Consider the following 21,012-nt stretch of genomic DNA (forward strand, 5'->3'; position numbering starts at 1 on the left):
ATTGCAGAACCAAGTACCTCCAGTTACTTCCCTAAGCACTTCTGGGTGTGACCCTTCTAACAAAAACCCAAAAAATGAGGTACAGGTTTACCTAAGATAAGGAGAAGGAAGAAAATAGTAACAAATACCAGGAAAGAAACTGACAACAGAAAATCAGTTGAATGAAAAATTTTTATCCCAAAATTCAAAGTGATATATTTGTGAATAGTCTTAATTGTACAAAGATTGTGAGGACATTAATAAATTCCAGTTTGATAATACTGATGTATGTATATGTTAAGTGTAGAATTTCCTGTAATATCTGTAATACATTTTTCATAATTTGAATTCTCTCATGTTTGTTTTTCATTGTTGTATACTAAACATACTTCTTATAATATAATTTGTTTCTGTGTTTCACAAAGGCTTAATTTGGGGCCAGGACATAGCTTGTCAGTAGAGCTCTTGTTTAGCAGTTGTGGGAGACCCTGCGTTTAATTCCCAGCACTTAAGGGAACAATAAAAGAATAATTTAATTTGAAATTTTCTTGAAGGTATAGTGTGGGTGAAACTCATTGTATTGAGTTTCAAACAGGAGAAAAACTTAATGTGTTATGACTGCCTTCCATAAAGTATGTGAGATATGAGTGTCCTTATTGACGAACATCTGATTCTAACTCCAGATTCCATATTACCCTGTGTTTATAAGGAGGTGTTATTCCTTCCTGCCTGATTTTCTCCTGACCCCGCCCCAGTGTAAAACATCGTTAAGACCATTCTCTCAACTTGTGGGAATATTGGAAGTTTTAATTACCCAGTGTTTATTCAGAACTTTACAGAAGAAAAATGTTTTTATTAACTAGGCTAATCACAAATTTAGCTTTTAATATGGTTAAGTTTCCACTTTCTTTGCTTTTTCTGTTTAATTACTTAATAAAAAATGTGACCAACTAGCTTTTGTTCTTTAGGAGCTGCATAAGAATACAAATAATGTAATACTATCAAAATTTTCCTCTTATATTTAAAAGGATTAGATTCAGTAACACATGTTGAAGGGTGTGCAGCTTTTTTCCATTTAAAAATAAGTGTTTCCATGCTTCTTGCAATTTGTGGTAGATTTAAAATGTCTTTGCTATTTTGTGTTTCACTTATATATGCACATTCTTGGAAAATGTCACTTTCTCAGACACTTTGTTCCATTTTTCCTAATTTTGGTTCAATCTGTTAAATATCATGAATGAAAATAATAAAAATCTTTGTAAAGGAAAATGATAATAATGTTTTGAAATTTCAAATTATAAAAGCCATATTTCACATTGCTCCAGCATGATGCTCATTCCATTATAAAATAATATTTTTGAAAATGTTGTCCAGGTTAAGAAGTAGTTAGGATTAATAAAAGACATGAATATAAAGGAAAAGTTCATTATGTAAAAAGAAGTAAACTTTCTGTGGTGTGAAATGATATTTCATTATTGTTTTGATCTGCATCTCCCTGATGATTAATGATGTAGGACATTTTCTCATATGCCTTTTAGCCATTCGGATTTCTTTGAGAAAGTTTCTGTTCATTTCGTCGCCCCATTTTTTGATGGGGTTGGATGTTTTCTTCTTGTTGAGTTCAACCAGTACTTTGTATATCTTTGATCTCAACCCCTTGTCAGATGGGTATTGGGTGAATATCCTTTCCCACTCTGTAGACTGTCTTTGTATTTTGGTCATTGTTTCTTTTGAGGTGCAGAAGCTTCTTAGTTTAAGATAGTCCCATTTGTCTATCTCTGTTTTCACTTGCTTGGCCAGTGATGTGACATCTTTGAAGATACCAATAGTTTCAATGTCATGGAGGGTTTTGCCAACTTTGTCTTCAATGTACCTTATGGTTTCAAGTCTGATGATGAGGTCTTTAATCCATTTTGATCTTACTTTTGTACATGGTGTTAGGCAGAGATCTGAGCCCATTTTTTTGCAAGTAGCCGTCCAGTTTTGCCAGCACAGTTTGTTAAAGAGGCTTTCCTTGCTCCATTCACATTTCTTGCTCCCTTATCAAAGATTAGACGATCATACGTTTGGGGGGAGATGTCAGTATATTCAACCCTGGCCCACATCCAAAAGAACAAAAGCAACCTGTGTTGGCATGGATTTGGCGAGAAAGGGACCCTCCTTCATTGCTGGTGGGAATGCCGAATGGTTCAGCCCTTTTGGAAAACAGTATGGACGATACTTAAAAAATTAGAAATTGAGCTCCCATTTGACCCAGCAATACCACTCCTGGGAATATATCCCAGAGAGGCAAAAAACTATAGTCAAAGTGACATCTGCACTTGTTTGTTCATTGCAGTAATGTTTACAATAGCCAGAATCTGGAAAAAACCTGAGTGCCCGAGAACAGATGACTGGTTAAAGAAACTTTGGTACAGCTACACAATGGAGTACTATGTAGCTGTTAGAAAAGATGAAGTCATGAAATTTACATATAGATATAGATAGAGAAGGGAGCACCAAATTAAAGGATGTTGGGAGGATCCTCCCAGGATGAGAGATGCATGCTGAAAGTAGACTATAGACCGAACATGATTGCCACTCAATGCCTCTTTTGCAAACCACAGCACCCAAAAGGAGAGAGAGAACAAAATGGAATGCCCTGCCACAGAGGCAGGGTGGGATGGGGGGATGGGGGGATGGGGGGTGGGAAGAATACTGGGATTAGTGGTGGTGGAAAATGGGCATTGGTGGAGGGATGGGTATCCAATCATTGTATAACTGAAACTCAAGCACAAAAATTTGTAAGTCTACAACTGTACCTCATGGTGTTTCATTAATAAAAATTAATAAATAAAAAAAATGAAAAAATAAGAAGTAAACTTTGTGACTCAAAATTTAATTATTTTTGATAGATTCGTAAATGTAGATTAATTTTTTGCTTTGTATTATTTGTAATTCTTTTTCCCCATCATGCATGAAAAAATAAATTTGTAGCTAATCCATTACTTTTAGATGTTGTTTGAATTTCAAAGGTAAGTATAATGTTAACATCATTCCTTCATGCATGATGTTGATGATCCTTTTTTTCTCTCAAGTGGTCAGCATATCACTAAGTCTTCCCCCAAATCCCAGTATGCCTAGGTTATTCCTTAATTTCTATATAATGATCACCTGTTTTGACTAAGAAAAAGGATTATTGAATTTTTCATGGAAAAAAATACTTCAACAGGAATAGGTAACTGAACATACCATAAATTTTATTTTATTTCTGTTCTTTCACCAATTCTTGCATATTTTACTTGATCAATTCTTTTAGCCTTCGTGGTTTTCTTGATTTTATTCCTTAAATATCAACTGGTGGATCTGGAACCAATATACTCCAATGTTCCTCCATGATTGCATTTTAGTATAATTTGTTTATAAAATAATATTCAAATGAAGGGTTGAAAGTTTTCACTTACCAAATGGTGTGATTATGTACATTTGGTTAAATCTTTTTGGGGATGCCACACCCTGTGGTGCTTTTAAATGTATAACTTGTTCATCAAGGAAAAAAAGCAAGAACCTTAAAATAACTTTTTGGGGGCCTTTCTCACCTGGGAATTAGTCACAGTGACAGTCTGGCAGTGTGGGTTTGGCCATTTGGAGTGTGGACCCAGTGAGATATTGTTTCTTGGACACAGCCATGCCAGAAGCCACCAGGGTCACAGCCGCTGTATGTGCTCAAGGGGTCATCTGGTGTGGGGAATTGTACTTGAGACTTTGGACATACAAGGCATGCACTTCAGCCTTTTCAGCTATCTTTTTGCTCCCTCCCCAATTAAATTTTTGATAAAAAGTATATTTTTGCTCATTAGTTCAGTTTTATTACTTTGGAAGCTGTTTTTGATATCTTGGTAAAAGTAAGGTAGAATGACATTGTTAGTATCTTACAGTATTACTCAAGATTAGATTTGTTACAGATAGTTTATATTGATAATATTAAAACCAAGATTTAAAAGTGTATTAATTTAATATAGTTGTCCACATAGGGCTTTAGGAAAGACATTTTGTTCATTTATGGGGGTTTGGAGGGGTTATTCCTTATAGTGTTCAGGGGCTGTTCCTGACTCTGTGTTCCCCTGGTGGTGCTGTGGAACCATACATGGTGCTGGGGATCAAAGTAGGGTCAGTTATATGCAAGGCAGAATCTTTAACCCTGGTACTATATCTCTTTAAGTCACATTTACATAGATTAAAGAAACTTCACTTACAGTGCTGGAATTTAATATCCAGATACTGTAAGTTAAAGGACCATCTGTTGTTTGGGAGTAGTATAATGACAGAAGGATTTAAACTCATCGTACTTTCAGTAAAATTTACCTTTTGGAACCGGAGTTGTGACACATGGTAGTGTGCCTGCTTTGAGTGCATGAGGTCTGGGCATTATGAAAATAATATACCACTACCACCACCACCAAGAATAAATTGTTCTGATCTATTGGTATTATACTTAATGGAAAGATCATTGTGTTCAAGAGAGATCCTATATTGGTTGCCTGTTCTGTGTAGCAAATTATGACAGACTTAATGTTCTAGGACAACAGATATTTATCCCATAAATTCCACGTGTCAGCATTTTAAGCATAGTATAACTAAGAACCTCAGCTTCAATGAGATCCTTGTCAAGGTGTCAGCAGATTTCAATTTTTCCTGTTAGCCTGCTGGTGCTTAGGAACTACCATGGCTGCATCTAGCAGTGCTCAGGGGTCATTAGAACTATACCACAAGGGGTGCCGAATGCTTGGCACAGGGCTTTGCACATGCATTCTACGTCTGAGTTGTATCCTAGGCCCTGTCAATACAATTTGCGTTGTGGAAATTGTACTTTTTAATTTCTTAGTGGCTTCATATGTAGATTTTGTTTGTGGGTCACATCCACTGGTGCTCAGGGCTTCTGGCTCAGTGCTCCAGAGTTGCTCCTGGGAATGCTGAAGGAACATGCAGTGCTGGAAATCAAATCTAGATCTGTTGAATGCAAAGTCTGTGCTCAGTCCATCAGGCTTTCTCTCTGCCGGTTTATGGGGAGTTTTACTGATCTTCTCATTTTGTTAATTCGTCATTTCTTTTTTATGTCTTTGTCTATAGTTTCTTTTAGCTTTTCAAGCATATATATGCATATATATATATCCATGTATACTACTTAGTATTCGGAGAGCCCGGCAAGCTACCGAGAGTATTCGATATGCCAGACACAGTAACAACAAAGTCTCCAATGGAGACGTTACTGGGCCCGCTCGAGCAAATCGACGATCAACGGGAGGGCCTTTACCTTTACCTTTACTACTTAGTATAGATTTCAAACTTAGTATAGTAAGGCAGAGGTTTGCTCCTCAAACAGAGTAGTTCTTTGTTGATCAAGCATCCATCTTTCCACATGCCTGTTGTATTGTTTCTTCTGTTACGTTTTTTTGCATAACACACATTTTGAGGAGGTACTTACACAAGTTGTGGTGTGAGAAATAGGTAGCCTGGCCAGCTGGAAACTAGCAGGAACAGATGCTGCAGGCTGGAGGAAGTATTTCTTAAGTTATATATATTTCTCCATACATTGAAACTATGTGTGGAGATATTTCTGTATACAGTTGCATAAAAAATTAAATTTACCAAAATGACATAGCTTATTTTATAGAAGCATTTTTCCTAATTCCTGGTCCATGGAAGCAAGATGTCTGTAAGAAGATGATTGGATTAATAAACAGTAAACACAGATTATCGGGAGAAGGAGGATGGGGAGGAGGAGAAGGAGAAGATGCATAAAGAGAAGAAGAATAGTGTGGTGGGTGAGGCACTTGCCTTGCAAGCTGCTGACCCCCTAGTTTGACCCTAGCCCTATATATTGCCTTCTGAGCAGTGTCAAGAGTGATCCCTGAGCACAGCATTTGGAGTGGGCACTGCCCTGTGTGGCCCTTCCCTCCCCCCGCAAAAACAGATAAACATAGTGACATAGTTTAAAGGTGGTGGAATGGATAAGTAGAGCTCCCAAGTTTAATTTTTTTAAATTTTAATTTAATTTTTTTTTACTGGTTACAGTGTACTTTATTGATAGTACATGACAAGGTGGGACTCCAAGCCCCTCCCCTTCTTCAGGGGTTTTGGATGGAAACTGGAGGTCCGGAGATTCTGTGTATTGGATGAGAGGGGGAAGGACTCTCTAGCAGCTGAGGGCCTCTCTTTTCCTCTTTGTGCTCTCGCTGGGGCTGGTTATCCAGGGGACTCTTACTCCTTGGAGGCCGTGTGGACCACCCTATTGCTGTAGCCAAACTCATTGTTGTACCATGAAATGAGCTTGATGAAATGGTCATTGAGGGTGTTGCCAGTCCCCGCATCGAAAGTGGAGGAGTGGGTGGACCTGTTCAAGTCACAGGAGACAACCTAGTCTCCCAAGGATGCCCTTGAGGGGCCCATGAGAGACCTGTTTCACCAATTTCTTGATGTCGTATTTGGCAGCTTTCTCTAGGCAGCAGGTCAGATCTACAATGGACACATTGGGGGTAGGGACGTGCAAGGCCATGCCAGTCAGCTTCCTGTTCAGCTCCAGGATGACCTTGCCCACAGCCTTGGTGGCACCTATGGAAGCTGGGTTGATGTTCTGGGCTGCCCCTCTGCTGTCATGCCAGAGTTCCCAAAGGGGCTATCCATGGTCTTCTGGGTAGCAGTGATGGTATGAAGGTGTTCACGAGCCCCTCTATAATACCATAGTTGTCATTGATGACCTTGGCCAGGAGAACCAAGCAGTTGATGGTGCAGGAGGCTTTGCTGACAATGTTGAGGGAGCTGTTGTACTTCTTGTGGTTCACGCCCATCACAAACATGGGTGCATTGGCAGAAGGGACAGAGATGATGACCCTTTGACATCCTCCTTCAAGTGGGTTCCAGCCTTTTACATGTTAGTGAAGACCCCAGTTGACTGCGTAGTGTACTCAGCACCAGCCTCACCCCATTTGAGTTTGGCAGAATCTCGTTCCTGGAAGATTGAGACGAGCTTCCTGTTGATTACAAGTTTCCCTTTCTTGGCTATGTGCAAGAAGAGATGGCTCTGCCAAACGGAGAGGAGCAGAGAGCTTACTTTTTTTTTTTAATTGAAATTCTGTGATTCACAATACTGTTAATAATGGATTTTCGTGCACATAATTCCAATACTAGGTATCCCCCATCTTTTCCCCCCAAGGAACCCAACCTTGCTCCCCCCTAACCCTTCCTCCAGTGAGTCAGATGTGTAGATCAGTTCTTTTGATGTGTTGGTTTCGTTCCTTTGTTGATACCTTGCTGTATATCTTGAAGTATCGCATATGAGAGAGATCATTTTTAATCTATCATTTGTACCAAATGAAGTGTGAGCCATAGTATAAACTGTGGATTTTTGATGATTGTCCTGTATCAATGAAGGCTTACTGATTGTAGCATTTCTTCTACTGTGGGATAAACTGATAATTAAAGATTATGTATACATGAGGTCTGTACATGTACAGGAAATCTCTGAAGTTTCTGCTTAGTTTTGTTGTGAACTGAAAACCTGAACAATGTAAAACATGACAAAAAATACTGAGAAAGTAAAGGCTGATATTGGTGAGCTGTTTTGTTTTATAGTTTATAATTATTTAATATTTTCCATTTAGTAATGATGGCTTTTAAAAGTTCATGATTCAAATAACTGTAGTCAACTTTCTTCACTGCAGTGAACTAGCTATAGACATTCATACCTTTTGCTGTAGGACTTTCCCATCAGTAATAATAGTCTAATAATTTTGTTTTTTTATGGAGGAGGTCAGACATAGAGTAGGTAAAGATTTCAAGAAAATCCTTTCAACACTTTCTTTATTACTTTGTATAAAGTGACTTGTCAGGCTGGAGCAATAGCATAGCTGGTAGGGTGTTTGCCTTGCACTCGGCTAATCTGGGTTCAATCCCTGGCATCCCATATGGTTCCCTGAGCACCTTGAGCATCACTGGGTGTGATCCAAAAAGCCAAGATAAATAAATAAGTGGCTTGGGTAAAGTAAAGGTCAGTTAAGGAGAATTTGAATTTGTTGCTATTTTATGTTAATCAGGAAGAGTATATAGTGGCTTTAAACTATATGATAATGCACACTATGTAATGAAAAGACACAGGTGATTGAGCACAAATTTAGAGCTCTGTCAACATTATTTGACATAAATCACGATTCCTACTTTTCTGCTGTAACCTGTGGTATTTATCTGAAATAGGTACTTACACATCCTTTAAAATTTTTAAAATATATTATTTAAAAATTTATATTGAATCACCAACTCTAATACATTCTAAAGTTTGCTTTGAGGTTTTTTAGTGGAATGTCTCCACAACTTAATATATTTGTCTCAAATTCATAACTTTGTTAAAATATTAAGCATTACTCTGTAAAAATATGAACTTGAGTTGTAGAATAGAATGGAGATTCAGTGTGTATTTAATATTTTGATGACGTTGGGTATACACTATAGTACAAAGTAAAAATTTGTTTCATGTCTCTGTATTCTAGCATAACATGTCCTTTCTGTTATGAGGCAACCATATTTCTGATGAAATGGAAATGTTCTCATCAGTCTACTCATGAGGAAAATGAAGATTGTCTTGTTATGTCCCAGAGAAATTGTCAAGGCTTTTAGAAAGAGAGAAAATAGAGAACAAAAGGATATGTCAGGCGTGTACACATCTGTGTTATTGGCACAAAAGGTGATGTCTTTATAAATGTGTAACTTTTGGACAATTTAAGGAATTACATTTTGCTTCTAGAGATTTTATATGAGTTTTTCCCCCATAAAACAAAATTTTAATTTTATTGGATTTTTTCAGTCAACTCTAAACTGAGTCTTTGTAGTGTTTGTTTTGTCTGCGTCTATTGAAATCTTTCTGCAGGAAGAATCTCAGTTGGGACATTGTATGCCAGCCAGGGAAATGATCAGAATTCAAGTTTCTAGGGTACAAGAGCTATAATGAGCTGCTAATTGAAGGTGACAAGCTGTTTTCCCCCTTCTCCCAATTGGTCTGGCAAAATGTTAGATTTCATTCATTATTAAGTCAGCTTCTCAGCAGAAGACTGAATTAATTAGTTGGGAACATTAAGAAAAGAATTTTTGCCTTGTGTCAGTTTTACAGATTGAATTCCAGTTTTTACTAGCTTTTCCCTTACCTCTTATTTCTGTCAGTTGTATACAGTTGTATGTAATTGATGTAATAAAGTTGGAGAAGCTTTTCTCTCACGCCCAAATATGTTCATGCCGTTTTACACAATTTAGCTTTGCTTTTCCTTAGAATTTAAAATAAAAAACCAACTTTTTTTTGCAACGTTTGTAGTATGTAGGCTTTTAATGTCCAGTCTTCTTGCCTCTTCTCCCTTATTCTCTATCCCATTCCTTGGATAATAGTTTTGAGATCCCCTCTTTTGTATAGATACATATTTTCCTCCCAATTTCTGAGTAATATTCCATTGTATTTACGTGCTTAACAATATATCCATTCACCAATTGATTGACATTTGTTGTAAACAACATATTGACTATGTCATATGATAAAGGAATGTTTATTTTGTAAAAAGATACTAAAATACTCAAGTGTCTATCATTTTACATTCCTGACGTGTATTGTGAGTTTTAATAATTAGTTTGTACTCTGCATTTACTATCTTTTAAATTTTAACCATTTTGCGAGTATAGTAGTATTCTTTAGGGGTTTTAATTTGATTCACTCAATGAATAGTGTTATTGAACATCTTTTCAAGTATTTATTTTCTCTCTGTTTTCTTTGTTGAAAAGTAGGTTTTTAAAGTTCTGTGGCCATTTTTTAAAAAAGGGATGTTACTGAGTGATCAGGATCAAGAACAAGATACAAACCCTTTGACCTTTTAAACATATTTTCTCACAATAATGGGGGTTGCTTTCAAATTTTTTAATATCTTTTTTAAAAGCTGAAAGTTTTGGGATTGTCCAGTAGCTTAAAGGACTTAAGTGTTTGCTTTGAGTATGGGAGTCCCAGGTTCAGTCATAGGTACAATGTGGTCCCATGAACATTGCCAAACAAAAAGAGAGTTTTAGGGGTGAGTCTCATTCATCACTACTTACAGACTTTATGTAATCACTGGCTCCATGCTCAGGGATCATTCCTGGTGGTACTTGGGGGACCATATGGGGTGCCAGGGAAGGAACCTAGGTTGAGTGTATGCAAAACAAGCACCCTTCTTGCTTTACCATTATTCTGACTCTCAGCAAAAAAGAGTTTTAAATGTTGAGAGATTCTTTGAACTCAGTAATACCTATGTTTTTTGCTTGATAAAGTAAAATTTTTTTAATTGAATCACTGTGACATACACAGTTACAAAGTTGTTCATGATTGGGTACTGATAAAGCAATTTGTGGGGTCAAATGGTAAAGTATGTGGTAAAGTATGTACTTTGCTTGTGTGAGGCTTTTGGTTCAATCCTATCAGTGCACACAAATACAAAGGGAAAACAGTTTAAAAGAACACGGACTTGCAAAAATATTTTAGGGATAGTTTGCAGAAATCTCCTAAATTTAGTGAAAGATTAAAACTTGAATATTCAAAATGCTCAGTTAAGAAAATATTTTTGTTGTATTTTGTTTAGAAGTTGTAAAGCTTTGGGTTTTATTTTTAGATCTGTGACCCATTTTTAGTTAAGTTTTGTTTATAACAAGTGCAACAGGACAATTTTTTTCTGTGAAATTGGTATGCTTAGTACTGAGGCATTTGTTTAGAAGATTGTCATCATTGGGGTGGAGTGATAGTATACTGGGTAGGGTGCTTGTCTTGCATGGATCTGACCCAGGTTTGATCCCCATCACCACATAAGGTCCCCTGATTCCCAGCAAGAGTAATCCCTGAGCGCAGAGCCAGGAGTAAGCCCTGAGCACAACCGGGTGTGTACCCCCCCCCCCCCCCCACCCCACAGATTTAATTAATCACGGTCACAGTCCTCCCGTTGTTGATCGATTTGCTTGAGCGGGCCCAGTAACATTGTGAGACTTGTTATTGTGTTTGGCAGATTGAATACATCACGGGGAGCTGGCCAGGCTCTGCTGTGCGGATGAGATACTCTTGGTAGCTTGCCAGGCTCTCCGAGAGGGGTGGAAAAATTGAACTCGAGTCGGCCATGTTGGCTGCGTGGAAGGCAAACGCCCTATCACTGTGCTATTGCTCCAGCCCTGTTAATAAATAATTAATACAGGTTTAATTAATAAAATAAGAGTACCATCATTTATCTCTGATAATTTTTTGAAAATCAACTGGCGATTGTCCTGAGTTTTTTGATGGGCCCTGGGTCACACTTGACAGTGCCAGCAAAAACATTCATGATTCCCTATAGAAGGAGGTTCTCTGCCATTGAGCCACTTCCCAGCCCTTGTTTGGGATTTTTTTAAAATGCATTATTTATGATAAAGAATGCTATAAAGTATGAGAAAGTATGGCTTTTGTTTATTTATTTATTTTTGGTCAGGCATCTGTGATTTTTAGACCAAGTGTTACTGACCTCATTAGTTGGGAGGTTCCTTTCTTACCCTTTGTAACCATTTTCTAGGCTAGCAACACCCTTTGTTGTTTACCTGTTTTGTGTGCTTCTTTTGGATTTGTTTACATCGGTATCAAAAGCTATGCTTTGCTTTAGTTTCTTTTGCTTACTCAACTTTTATTTCATTGATTACTTACTGTACTTTAATTATTTATTCTACTTTCATTAGATTTAACTCACTTTTCCTATTTTCTGACACTGTAAACATTTATCTCTATCTCTTCTACTGTGCCTTAAATAATATTCCTTACAGTATAACTCTGGAGTGATAGCACAGCGGTAGAGCATTTACTTTGCATGCGGCTGTCCCAGGTTTGATTACTCCGACCGTCTCAGAGAGCCTGCAAGCTACCTAGAGTATCCATCCCCGCCCCCCCGGCCTGGCAGAACCTGGCAAACTCCCCATGGCGTATTCGATATGCCAAAAACAGTAACAACTGTACCTCATGATATTTCACTAATAAAAATAAAACAAAACAAAATGAACTAATACCAATAATAGCATAAAAAAGAGGTGTGGTGCTGCCAGCAGGTCAATCTGTACCTGTGAGGCGAGTGCATCAGCAGCCTAATGGCGCCTTCAGACTTCCAGATACCCCAAAATTGCTGCTGTGCCTTTGGCCAGACCCCAGAAACTTGGGGCAAAGTTTACCAAGAAAGTAAACGGCCAAAAGTTAGGTATGTGGGAGACACACCCACAAACCACCTTTGGCTCAGCTATATAACTGGAGGCATGGTCTCTCTGGTTCCTGATCGAACTGCTTAATGGCCATGATCCCAGAGACTCAGAAATGAATCTCGGAACCCAATGGATTTTGGCAGAAATGCGTCCGGTCCCTGCATTAGGTTACTGGCACTGGGCCACCCCAGGAGGGAATAGGTTTTGTGCCTTGGTTTGTTTCCCCTGGCGTCCCGGTGGCTGCCATCCTACAGAAGCCACTGGACAGTAAGGTTTGGGACCACAGTGACGAGGCATGCAGGGCCTCATGGTATTGGGGCGGAGCCGGCCCTTTCCTCCCTGTCCCAATGAGACCCCAAATCACTGTCCAGGAACAACCTCTCTGGCTCCTGATCAAGCTGCTTAATGGCCATGATCCCAGAGACTCAGAAACAAATCTTGAAACCCAGTGGCTTTTGGTAGAAATGCATCCGGACCACGCAGTAGGTTACTGTCACCGGGCTACCCCAGGGAGGAAAGGGTGCTGTCCCTCCCCCTGCTCCCCCTTGGCGGCTTAGTAGTTGCCACCTGCCAGAGGCCATTGGATAGTCAGGTTTGAGACCACCGTGAGGAGACACGCGGGACCTCATGGGAAGGGGGTGGAGCCAGCCCTTTCTTTTCCATCCCAGTGAGACCCCGAGTTGCTGCCCACAAACGGCCTCTCTAGCTCCTCTCTGGCCACGCACCACCATACGTTATTCTTAACCAGCAATAGAAAACAAATTGCCTACTGTTGCCTTTTCGGCAGATCTGAGTTTTGGGGTAAAATCCCAAATAATAATGTCAAAATATTGAATATAATCAAAGTAGAGAGAGAGTAATGTAGAAATCATCTGCTCCACAGGTAGGGGGAGGGTGTGGGGTGGGGGTATATTGGGGTTTTTGGAGGTGGAGAATGGGCACTGGTGAAGGTATGGGTGTTTCATTGTATGACCGAGACTTAAACCTGAAAGCATTGTAACTGCTCTCATGGTGATTCAATAAATAAAATTATAAGAAATGAAAAAAAATAAGGTGGAGTTCATGCCCAATTCAATCAGCTAATCAGTGGCTTAATAAATAGCAATACTTCTACATTAAAAAAACAAAAAAACCAGTAACAACAAGTCTCACAATGGAGATGTTACTGGTACCCACCTAAGCAAATTGATGAACAACGGGAAGACAGTGCTACAGTGCTACAATATTACCCTTATAATGTTGAATGAATATCAAAATACATTTTAGAAAGAAGTTTCATTCCCGGTAGAATTTTCAATAGGTTTAATTTGTAAAGACACAATTGCTATTGATACATTAACATTGTATTTGGTGACCTTGGTTGATCTATATTTGATTCTTACTTTTGTCTTTGTAATACATCATCCATCACTGTCCTCCCATTGTTCATCGATTTGCTAGAGCGGGCCCAGTAACATCTCCATTTTGAGACTTGTTGTTACTGTGTTTGGCATATTGAATATGTCACAGAGAGCTTGCCAGGCTTTGCTGTGTGGGCGAGATACTCTTGGTAGCTTGCCAGTCTCTCCGAGAGTGGCAGAGGAAGTCTTTATAATGTATTACCTATATTTGTTTCTTATATAAGGGTTTTATAATTACAGAGTAAACATGCTGATATGTTTATAATTATATACTATTATCATTATATACGATTTAGAATATTTATATAATTAAATATAAAATTTAATTATGCTATCACATTCTCAACAAATAATGACTATTTTTGTAGTTATTTTTTTCTTAAGCATATGACTTTTCTCTGTGTTGAAGAGAAATGGTGATAATGAGTATTCTTATTTAATAAGAATGATTTAATAAGTTAATGATTTTAGTGTAAAAACTTTTACTATTTCATTAAAAATAGTTTTTATCGCAACTTACTTAAAAAGATGTGAGTGAACAGAAAGAGAAAAGTACGTGTTCAAGATTGACCACAGGCTTCTCCGTAATTGAAATAAGCAAGTAAAGATATATCGAGACCAGAAAGCAAGATATGTGTTCAAGGGAGAACAGGGGCTTGAAGAGCGAGCCAGGATTTTATTTATCATCTCATTTTCGTTTTGAGATCGTTACCTTTGATTAGATTAGTGAAATGTTTCTCATCATAAGTAGCTTAAAATTTACTTTAGATAACCTTTTATTGTTGTGGGGACCACATGAGGCAGGCTCAATGACCACATGAGGGGCTGTTTGGTGCCTGGGGTTGAATCTTGGGGCTCGCATGTGCAATGCAAGTGTTCTGCCAGGTGAGCCATTCCCCCTAGATCTGTGTTTTTAATTTGTTAGATTCTCTTTTGTATTTATTGAGGCATGAATGTGATTTGTTTGTTTGTTTACTATTGAGTAAATGAATTCCCCCCCCCCTCCTAATTTTGCATTCTTGAAATGAGATTGGGACATACTTTATTTTCTTTATGGTAAAACTTGAATTAATATGTTAGAGAGCAGGTTAAGATTATGTTTGACATTGTATGCCTGAAACTCAACTATAAAAAACTTTGTAATTCATGGTGCATTAATAAAAGTATATTTATTTATTGACCACACCTTGTGGTGCTCAGGGCTGAACCCTGACTCTATAATCTTTCTTCTCCCAAGCCCCTGCTTTTTAAGTGAATCACCATGAGATACACAGTTACAAAGTTGTTCATAATTGGGTTTCAGTCATATAGTGTTCAGAACACTTCTGGCAGACTCGGGGCACCCTGTTGGGTGCCTGAGATTGAAAGCAGGTCGCTAGTGTGCAAGGCAAGTGCCCTACCTGTTGTACTATCATTCAGGATTTGAATAAAATTTTTTTGAATAAAAGCTTTATAAAAAATTATGTTTAAGAAAAAGTAGACTTTACTAACCCTCCTCTGACTTTTTTGAAAATAATGATCTCTCTCTCTCTTTCCTCCTACCTCTCCCTCTCCTCAGCACAAGCCCACCCTACTGTTGTGTGGATCTGTATTCACTTCGTACTGGGGAAATGGTCAAGTCCATTCAGTTTAAAACACCTATCTATGATCTCCATTGCAACAAACGGTAAGCATCCTAAAAATGTTTCTTTTTCATAGTTTAAAATTTTTTTTGCACTTTGAAAAGATTTTGTTCATTTATTTTTTTATTTGCTTTTTTTGGCTTCACACCTGGTGATACTCAGGGGTTACTCCTGGCTCTGTGCTCAGGAATTACTCCTGGCGATGCTTGGGCGACCAGATGGGATGCCGGGAATCCCATGTATTATGTGGAAATTTCATTAGTCTCTGTTAGTGTCGTTGGTATCTTCCCCTCTCAGACTCATTCACAACGTTCTCATGAAATTGGCCCAAGAATAATCAGTTGCTGAACTTAAAAGTAGAACTGGCAAACTCTTCTGGGTATAGATTGTTGAGAATGTAAAGAATGTTTCATTTTCTCTTATCTTGTCTTCAAAAGCCTACACAAATAAGATTATATGTAGGAAGGACCCTTAATCAGAAACATTGGGTTAGATTTACAGAGTGTATGAGAAGACAAGATCACAGTAAAGGTTATTCACTTCCCTAGCACCACCAGTTTGCTGCTGATCCTTAAAAATCCACTTCCCTGTTCTTTTCCCGCTCCTTGTAACCACATGGGAAGGATCATTCTCTAGGATGGAAACCTTCCCCCCACCCCCCCAACCCCAGCCTTTTAATAAAGTTCTTTACCTTGCTTAACAGGTAAACAAATAATGAAATGGAAAAGAATAGAAGAAGCAGAGGAAACATGAAAGTGGTTAACTTTTGCCTTAAGGAAGCGTTTCATTATGTATAGCATATAAACAGATATGTTTTTTGCTGCTTTATCATGTGGAATATGATTTTCCTGTTCATCAAAACAAATAACTTCTAAATGATCAAAACACTTTAATTTTGATTTGTCTTATTGGGTGCACAACCAGTGGTGCTCAAGGCTTACTCCTGGTTTTGTGTTCAGGTACCATACGGGATGCCAGATAGTGAACCCAGGTCTGCCATATGCAAGGCAAATGCCTTGCCTGCTGTACTGTCTTTCTGGATTTTATAAAAGGTCCTTTAAATACTGTTTTTTTTTTAAGCTTTCATTGGAACTAATCTGTTTTTTTTAAAAACTCTAGTAAAATACTCAGATCTGGCTCACACTTCTACCTGATCTAGTAATGAAGAGTCTATTTGTATAACTGCAGAATATTTGAGGAGTAAACAAACTTAAGACTTCCATCTATGAAAAAAAGTCTTATAATAGCAGTTTTCTTGATATCGGTCATAGATACAAACTATAAACCTTCATTTCATTAAAAAAGCAAACATGACACAATGGAATACTGTGCAGATGTTAGGAAAGGTGAAGTCATGAAATTTGCTTACAAGTGGTATCATGCTTAGTGAAATTAGTCAGAAAGAGAGGGACAGGCATAGAATGACTCATTTGTAGCACTGTAGCACTGTAGTACTGTAGCACTGTCCTCCCATTGTTCATCGATTTGCTTGAGCGAGCACCAGTAACGTCTCCATTGTGAGACTTGTTACTGTTTTTGGCATATTGAATGCCACGGGGAGCTTGCCAGGCTCTGCGTGCGGGCATGATACTCTCGGTAACTTGCAGTCATTTGTGGAATATAAAATGACAGAATTTGAGACTAACACTTAAGGACAGTAAAGACAATGGCCAGGAGGATCACTTCAGGAAGCCTGTGTCATGTGATGGGGGAAAAGACAGTTGGGATGGAGGAGGGACAACTCAGAAACTGATGGATATAGGGCTTGCTTGGGATTAGAGATTACATTGAGAAAGAGGGATTGAGAGAACAAGAAACTGACTTTCGTGACGCGAATAATAGGAAAAAAAATTAAGACATTTTGTTGACATTGATTGTTTGATTTTAAAAGAAAAAAGATCTCTTGAGCAACACAAAACAATTCAAAATTTAGGGAAGCATATGACCATAAAACTGCTCTAGTTACAAAATCCTTTGAAAAAACAAACACATATTACTGACTGAAATAATTATGCAGGCCTATTCTTACAGTTACATAGTATTCTTGAGACATTTATTTTCAGTTAAGTAGAAAAATATGAATGACTACTGCTTGAAAGATATGCTATTTTTCAAATTGAAAAGAACACAGTGAGGATCTGGAGAAAGAACAGCAGGTCAGGTCTTGCCTTGCACACAGCAGACCAGGGTGTTTGACTCTTGGGCCCCTGAGGCTGCCAGGAGTGATCCCAGAGCTCAGAGCCAGGAGTAAGCCCCGAACACAGCTGGGTTGCAAACCATAATGCCCAAAAGTAGAAAGAGAGTACGAAGGAAGATGTCTGCTCCAGAGGCAGGGGGTGGGATGGGGTGTGGGTGGTGGGAGAGATATTAGAAACATTGACAGTGAAAAATCTGCATTGGTGGAGTGATGGCTGCTCTATCCCTTGTATGACTGTAACTTAATCATGAAAGTTTGTAACTGTATCTCATGGTGATTCAATTAAAAAAAAATAAGCAAATAAGGAGGGCCAACCTGGGTTTGATCTTCTGCACCCTATATTGCCTCCTAAGCCTGCAATGAGTGGTCTCTGAGCACCAAGCCAGGAATAAGCTCTGAGCACTACCAGGTGTGACCCCCCCAAAAAACAAAACAAACCAAAAGAAAAAAGTCAGAATTGAAATGTGGAAAATGAAATAGTTGTGTGGTGTCAAAGTAAAAATAAATTTTATAACAATATTCTCAGGCTGTTTTTTAAAGGTTATTTTCAAAAATGACTCAGGAAGTTCAGAAGTTATTAAAGATCAGATAAAAAGATACACAAAAAACCCATGGTTTGATATTAGTGCCAGTAATATACAGTATTTGAATTTAAGTACAAAACTTGAAAACAGACTAAGAAAAGACTTCCAGTTTTAGTGTGCAGTTCAATTTAGTCATTCATAACAGTTATTCTTTTTTTTCTTTTGCTTTTTGGGTCACACCTGGTGTTGCACAGGGGTTACTCCTGGCTCTGCACTCAGGAATTACTCCTGGCTGTGCTCAGGGGACCATATGGGATGCTGGGAATCGAACTCGGGTCGGCCGTGTGCAAGGCAAACACCCTACCTGCTGTGCTATCTCTCCAGCCCCCATAATAGTTATTCTTAAATTAATATTAAAATTATGGGTTATGAGGGAAATACTGCTAGAGTAACATAATTATCCTATGGCATAAAATTATTCAAAATGAACATTGAATGTGTGGATCCAATAGAAAATATACCTAGACTGGAAAACTGTAATGATAGTTATTCAAGGTCCTTTGTGCTCTTGCCAAGTAGATTACATGCTATTTAGCCAAAGGACATATGAAATATTTTATTTTTATAATTTTGGGGCCCTACCCATATATGTAGGCATTAGGTCCATTCCCTGCAGCTGGGATGGTACCACGATACTCGAGCCAGTGCTGGGAATGCCAGCATTCACCCCAGACATTTAAGTCATATTTTTTGCCAGCACTTGGGCCTCTTTTTAAAATGAAATAAGTACAAATAAGATTTTTAGAACGCAAATATACCAGAAAGCGTGAAGTTAAAAATTTAAAGTATTTCTGATATTTTTATGAACTACAAAGCTATGAAGGACAAAAAATAAAAAATAGAAGTGTGTGGGGGATATTTGTTCCAAATATAGTGTTTCTGGACCATACACATGAAAATATAGTTGATTAATCTTTGCACAGATTAATTTTTTGTTTATTCTTGTAAATTTGGGAATGAAATAATGAAATATGGTATTATTTTGGTATATATTGCTAGAACATTACATTAATTTTCAAGACAATTTATATGTATTATGTGTATATATAAGCATATAATATATATTATATGTATAAACTTCACAAAAATATGTTCCAAAAATCTATTTATTTCGGATGCATTAAGGAATTTTCTAAAGTCAAATTTTAAATTACAAGTACATTGGTTTCAGATATGCTGAAAGAGGGAAGCATTATGTGAATTTCTGGATCTTAGATTTTAGCTCTGTGTAATGCCAAATCTGATTCACCACCATTTTCCTTGGTTAATTTTGCAAATTAGCTGGATATGTTGTCTTTTAGAATTTAACAGTGTTTATAAAAAATTTAAAAGTCCTTGAGGGAATTATTTTATCTATTTTGTTTGGGGGAGGACTTATAGATTACATCAAAAGCTTGTTCATTTCTGATTTGTTGTTCCTGCATTTCCTGCAATTTGAGTCTGTCACCTCAATATGTTGTGCGAATTCCTTAGTTTGATGATTGATTTCTTACATTAAATACCATGACAGAATAATTTATTATGTATTTTCAATTATATTAAGAATTTTTTTCCATATCAATAAATGGAGATGCTGAAGGGAGAGTACAATGGGATTGGCGCTTGCCTTGCAAATGACCAACCTGGGTTCTATCCCTAGCAACTCAGATGGCCCCCTACGCCCTCCTAGGAGTATCCCCTGATAGGATTATTAAAGGATTCATTTAATTGTATATTATCAAGCCATTGTTAACATTTGGCACTTAGAATTACTGACCTGAAATTTTTCTATCCTCTCAAAATACCATGTAAATATTTAACTATAGATATAATACTTTATTTTCTTTGGAAATTTGGCTCTGTTATTATCCTGCAAGAAACAATAGTGTAAAATGGAATAATTTGGCCTCTACGTATGTGCCTATATATATATGTATGTATTTAGTATATTCGTATCCTGACTAAATTTGAAAATATATTGAGTTATCCAGTAATGACTTACTTACACTGAATAAACCCAGTGGTTGTCTGTTTCATTTTTTCCCTTAAAATTCTTTCTTTTCTTTGCCTTTATGTTGGGAAATTCAGTATTTTTACATTTTATTTAATTTTATTCTGTTTTTGACATGTTATGCAAATCCATTTTGTTTAATTCTCTGAATTTGAGCCATCAGTGAAAAAACACTTTTTAGTAAGACACTTAAAAAAAAAAAAAACTACAGGGGCCGGAGCTATAGTACAGAGGGGAGAGTGTTTGCCTTGCAGGTGACTGACCTGGATTCAATCCCTGACATCCCACATGGTCCCCCAGCACTGGCAGGAGTGATTCCTGAGTGCAGAGCCAGGAGTAACCCCTAAATATCGCTGGGTGTGACCTTGCCCCCCAAAAAAAAGCAAAAAAAAAGCTACAATAAAGACAGTAGTTTATTGATTATAAAGTTTCTAATGAAAGTAGATTTATTTGATTTATAACTATTAAAATTAAATTTCATTTAGATAAAAATAAATTTTAAGCTCTAATCTGATTTTTCTCCTTTAATCCTGTAATAATGTCTATTTATTGCATTAATGGTATTCCAGAGTAATTTTTTTGTTCTACATTTTAAGAGGTAAATGTTTCTAATCTAAATATAATAAGAAATGTTTGATTTTTAAAAAATTGGTGAATGCTAATTTAAACTTGGAGGGTTTGAATTATTTTAATTTTGAATTTCATATTCACATTTTCTTTCATTTTTTTTTTACTTTAATTTTAGGATCCTCGTTGTAGTCTTGCAGGAGAAAATCGCTGCTTTTGACAGCTGTACTTTCACAAAGAAATTTTTTGTCACAAGTATGTACCAACTTGATTTTTCCCATACCATATGCATTTGAGTTTATACTATATAGAAACCGCAGACTAATTATAAACATAGCATCACTTTCTTGTGGTTTTTAAATTTTGATATTCTGTGCTATTGTGGATGTCTCATTTAATACCACCAGTTTTATGTAATGTATTTTCAGCT

General features: G+C 37.4%; 1 protein-coding gene and 1 pseudogene across 7 annotated transcripts in view; one reads left to right on the top strand and one right to left on the bottom strand.

Moving 5' to 3' along the window:
• The window catches only part of BCAS3 (BCAS3 microtubule associated cell migration factor), a 660,253-nt gene that overhangs the window by 141,636 nt on the left and 497,605 nt on the right, over positions 1–21,012 (top strand). For all 7 annotated transcript variants that reach the window (XM_056128182.1, XM_056128175.1, XM_056128179.1 and 4 more), the window contains exons 8-9: positions 15,181–15,288; positions 20,761–20,837. In XM_056128182.1, the coding sequence (XP_055984157.1) occupies positions 15,181–15,288; positions 20,761–20,837 (185 nt within the window). The remainder of the gene's footprint in view (positions 1–15,180; positions 15,289–20,760; positions 20,838–21,012) is intronic.
• On the bottom strand, positions 6,220–9,513 carry LOC130035831 (glyceraldehyde-3-phosphate dehydrogenase-like; annotated as a pseudogene).

The sequence above is a fragment of the Sorex fumeus genome, unplaced genomic scaffold, assembly GCF_029834395.1.
Source record: "Sorex fumeus unplaced genomic scaffold, SorFum_2.1 ptg000063l, whole genome shotgun sequence".
Classification (NCBI taxonomy): Eukaryota; Metazoa; Chordata; class Mammalia; order Eulipotyphla; family Soricidae; genus Sorex; species Sorex fumeus.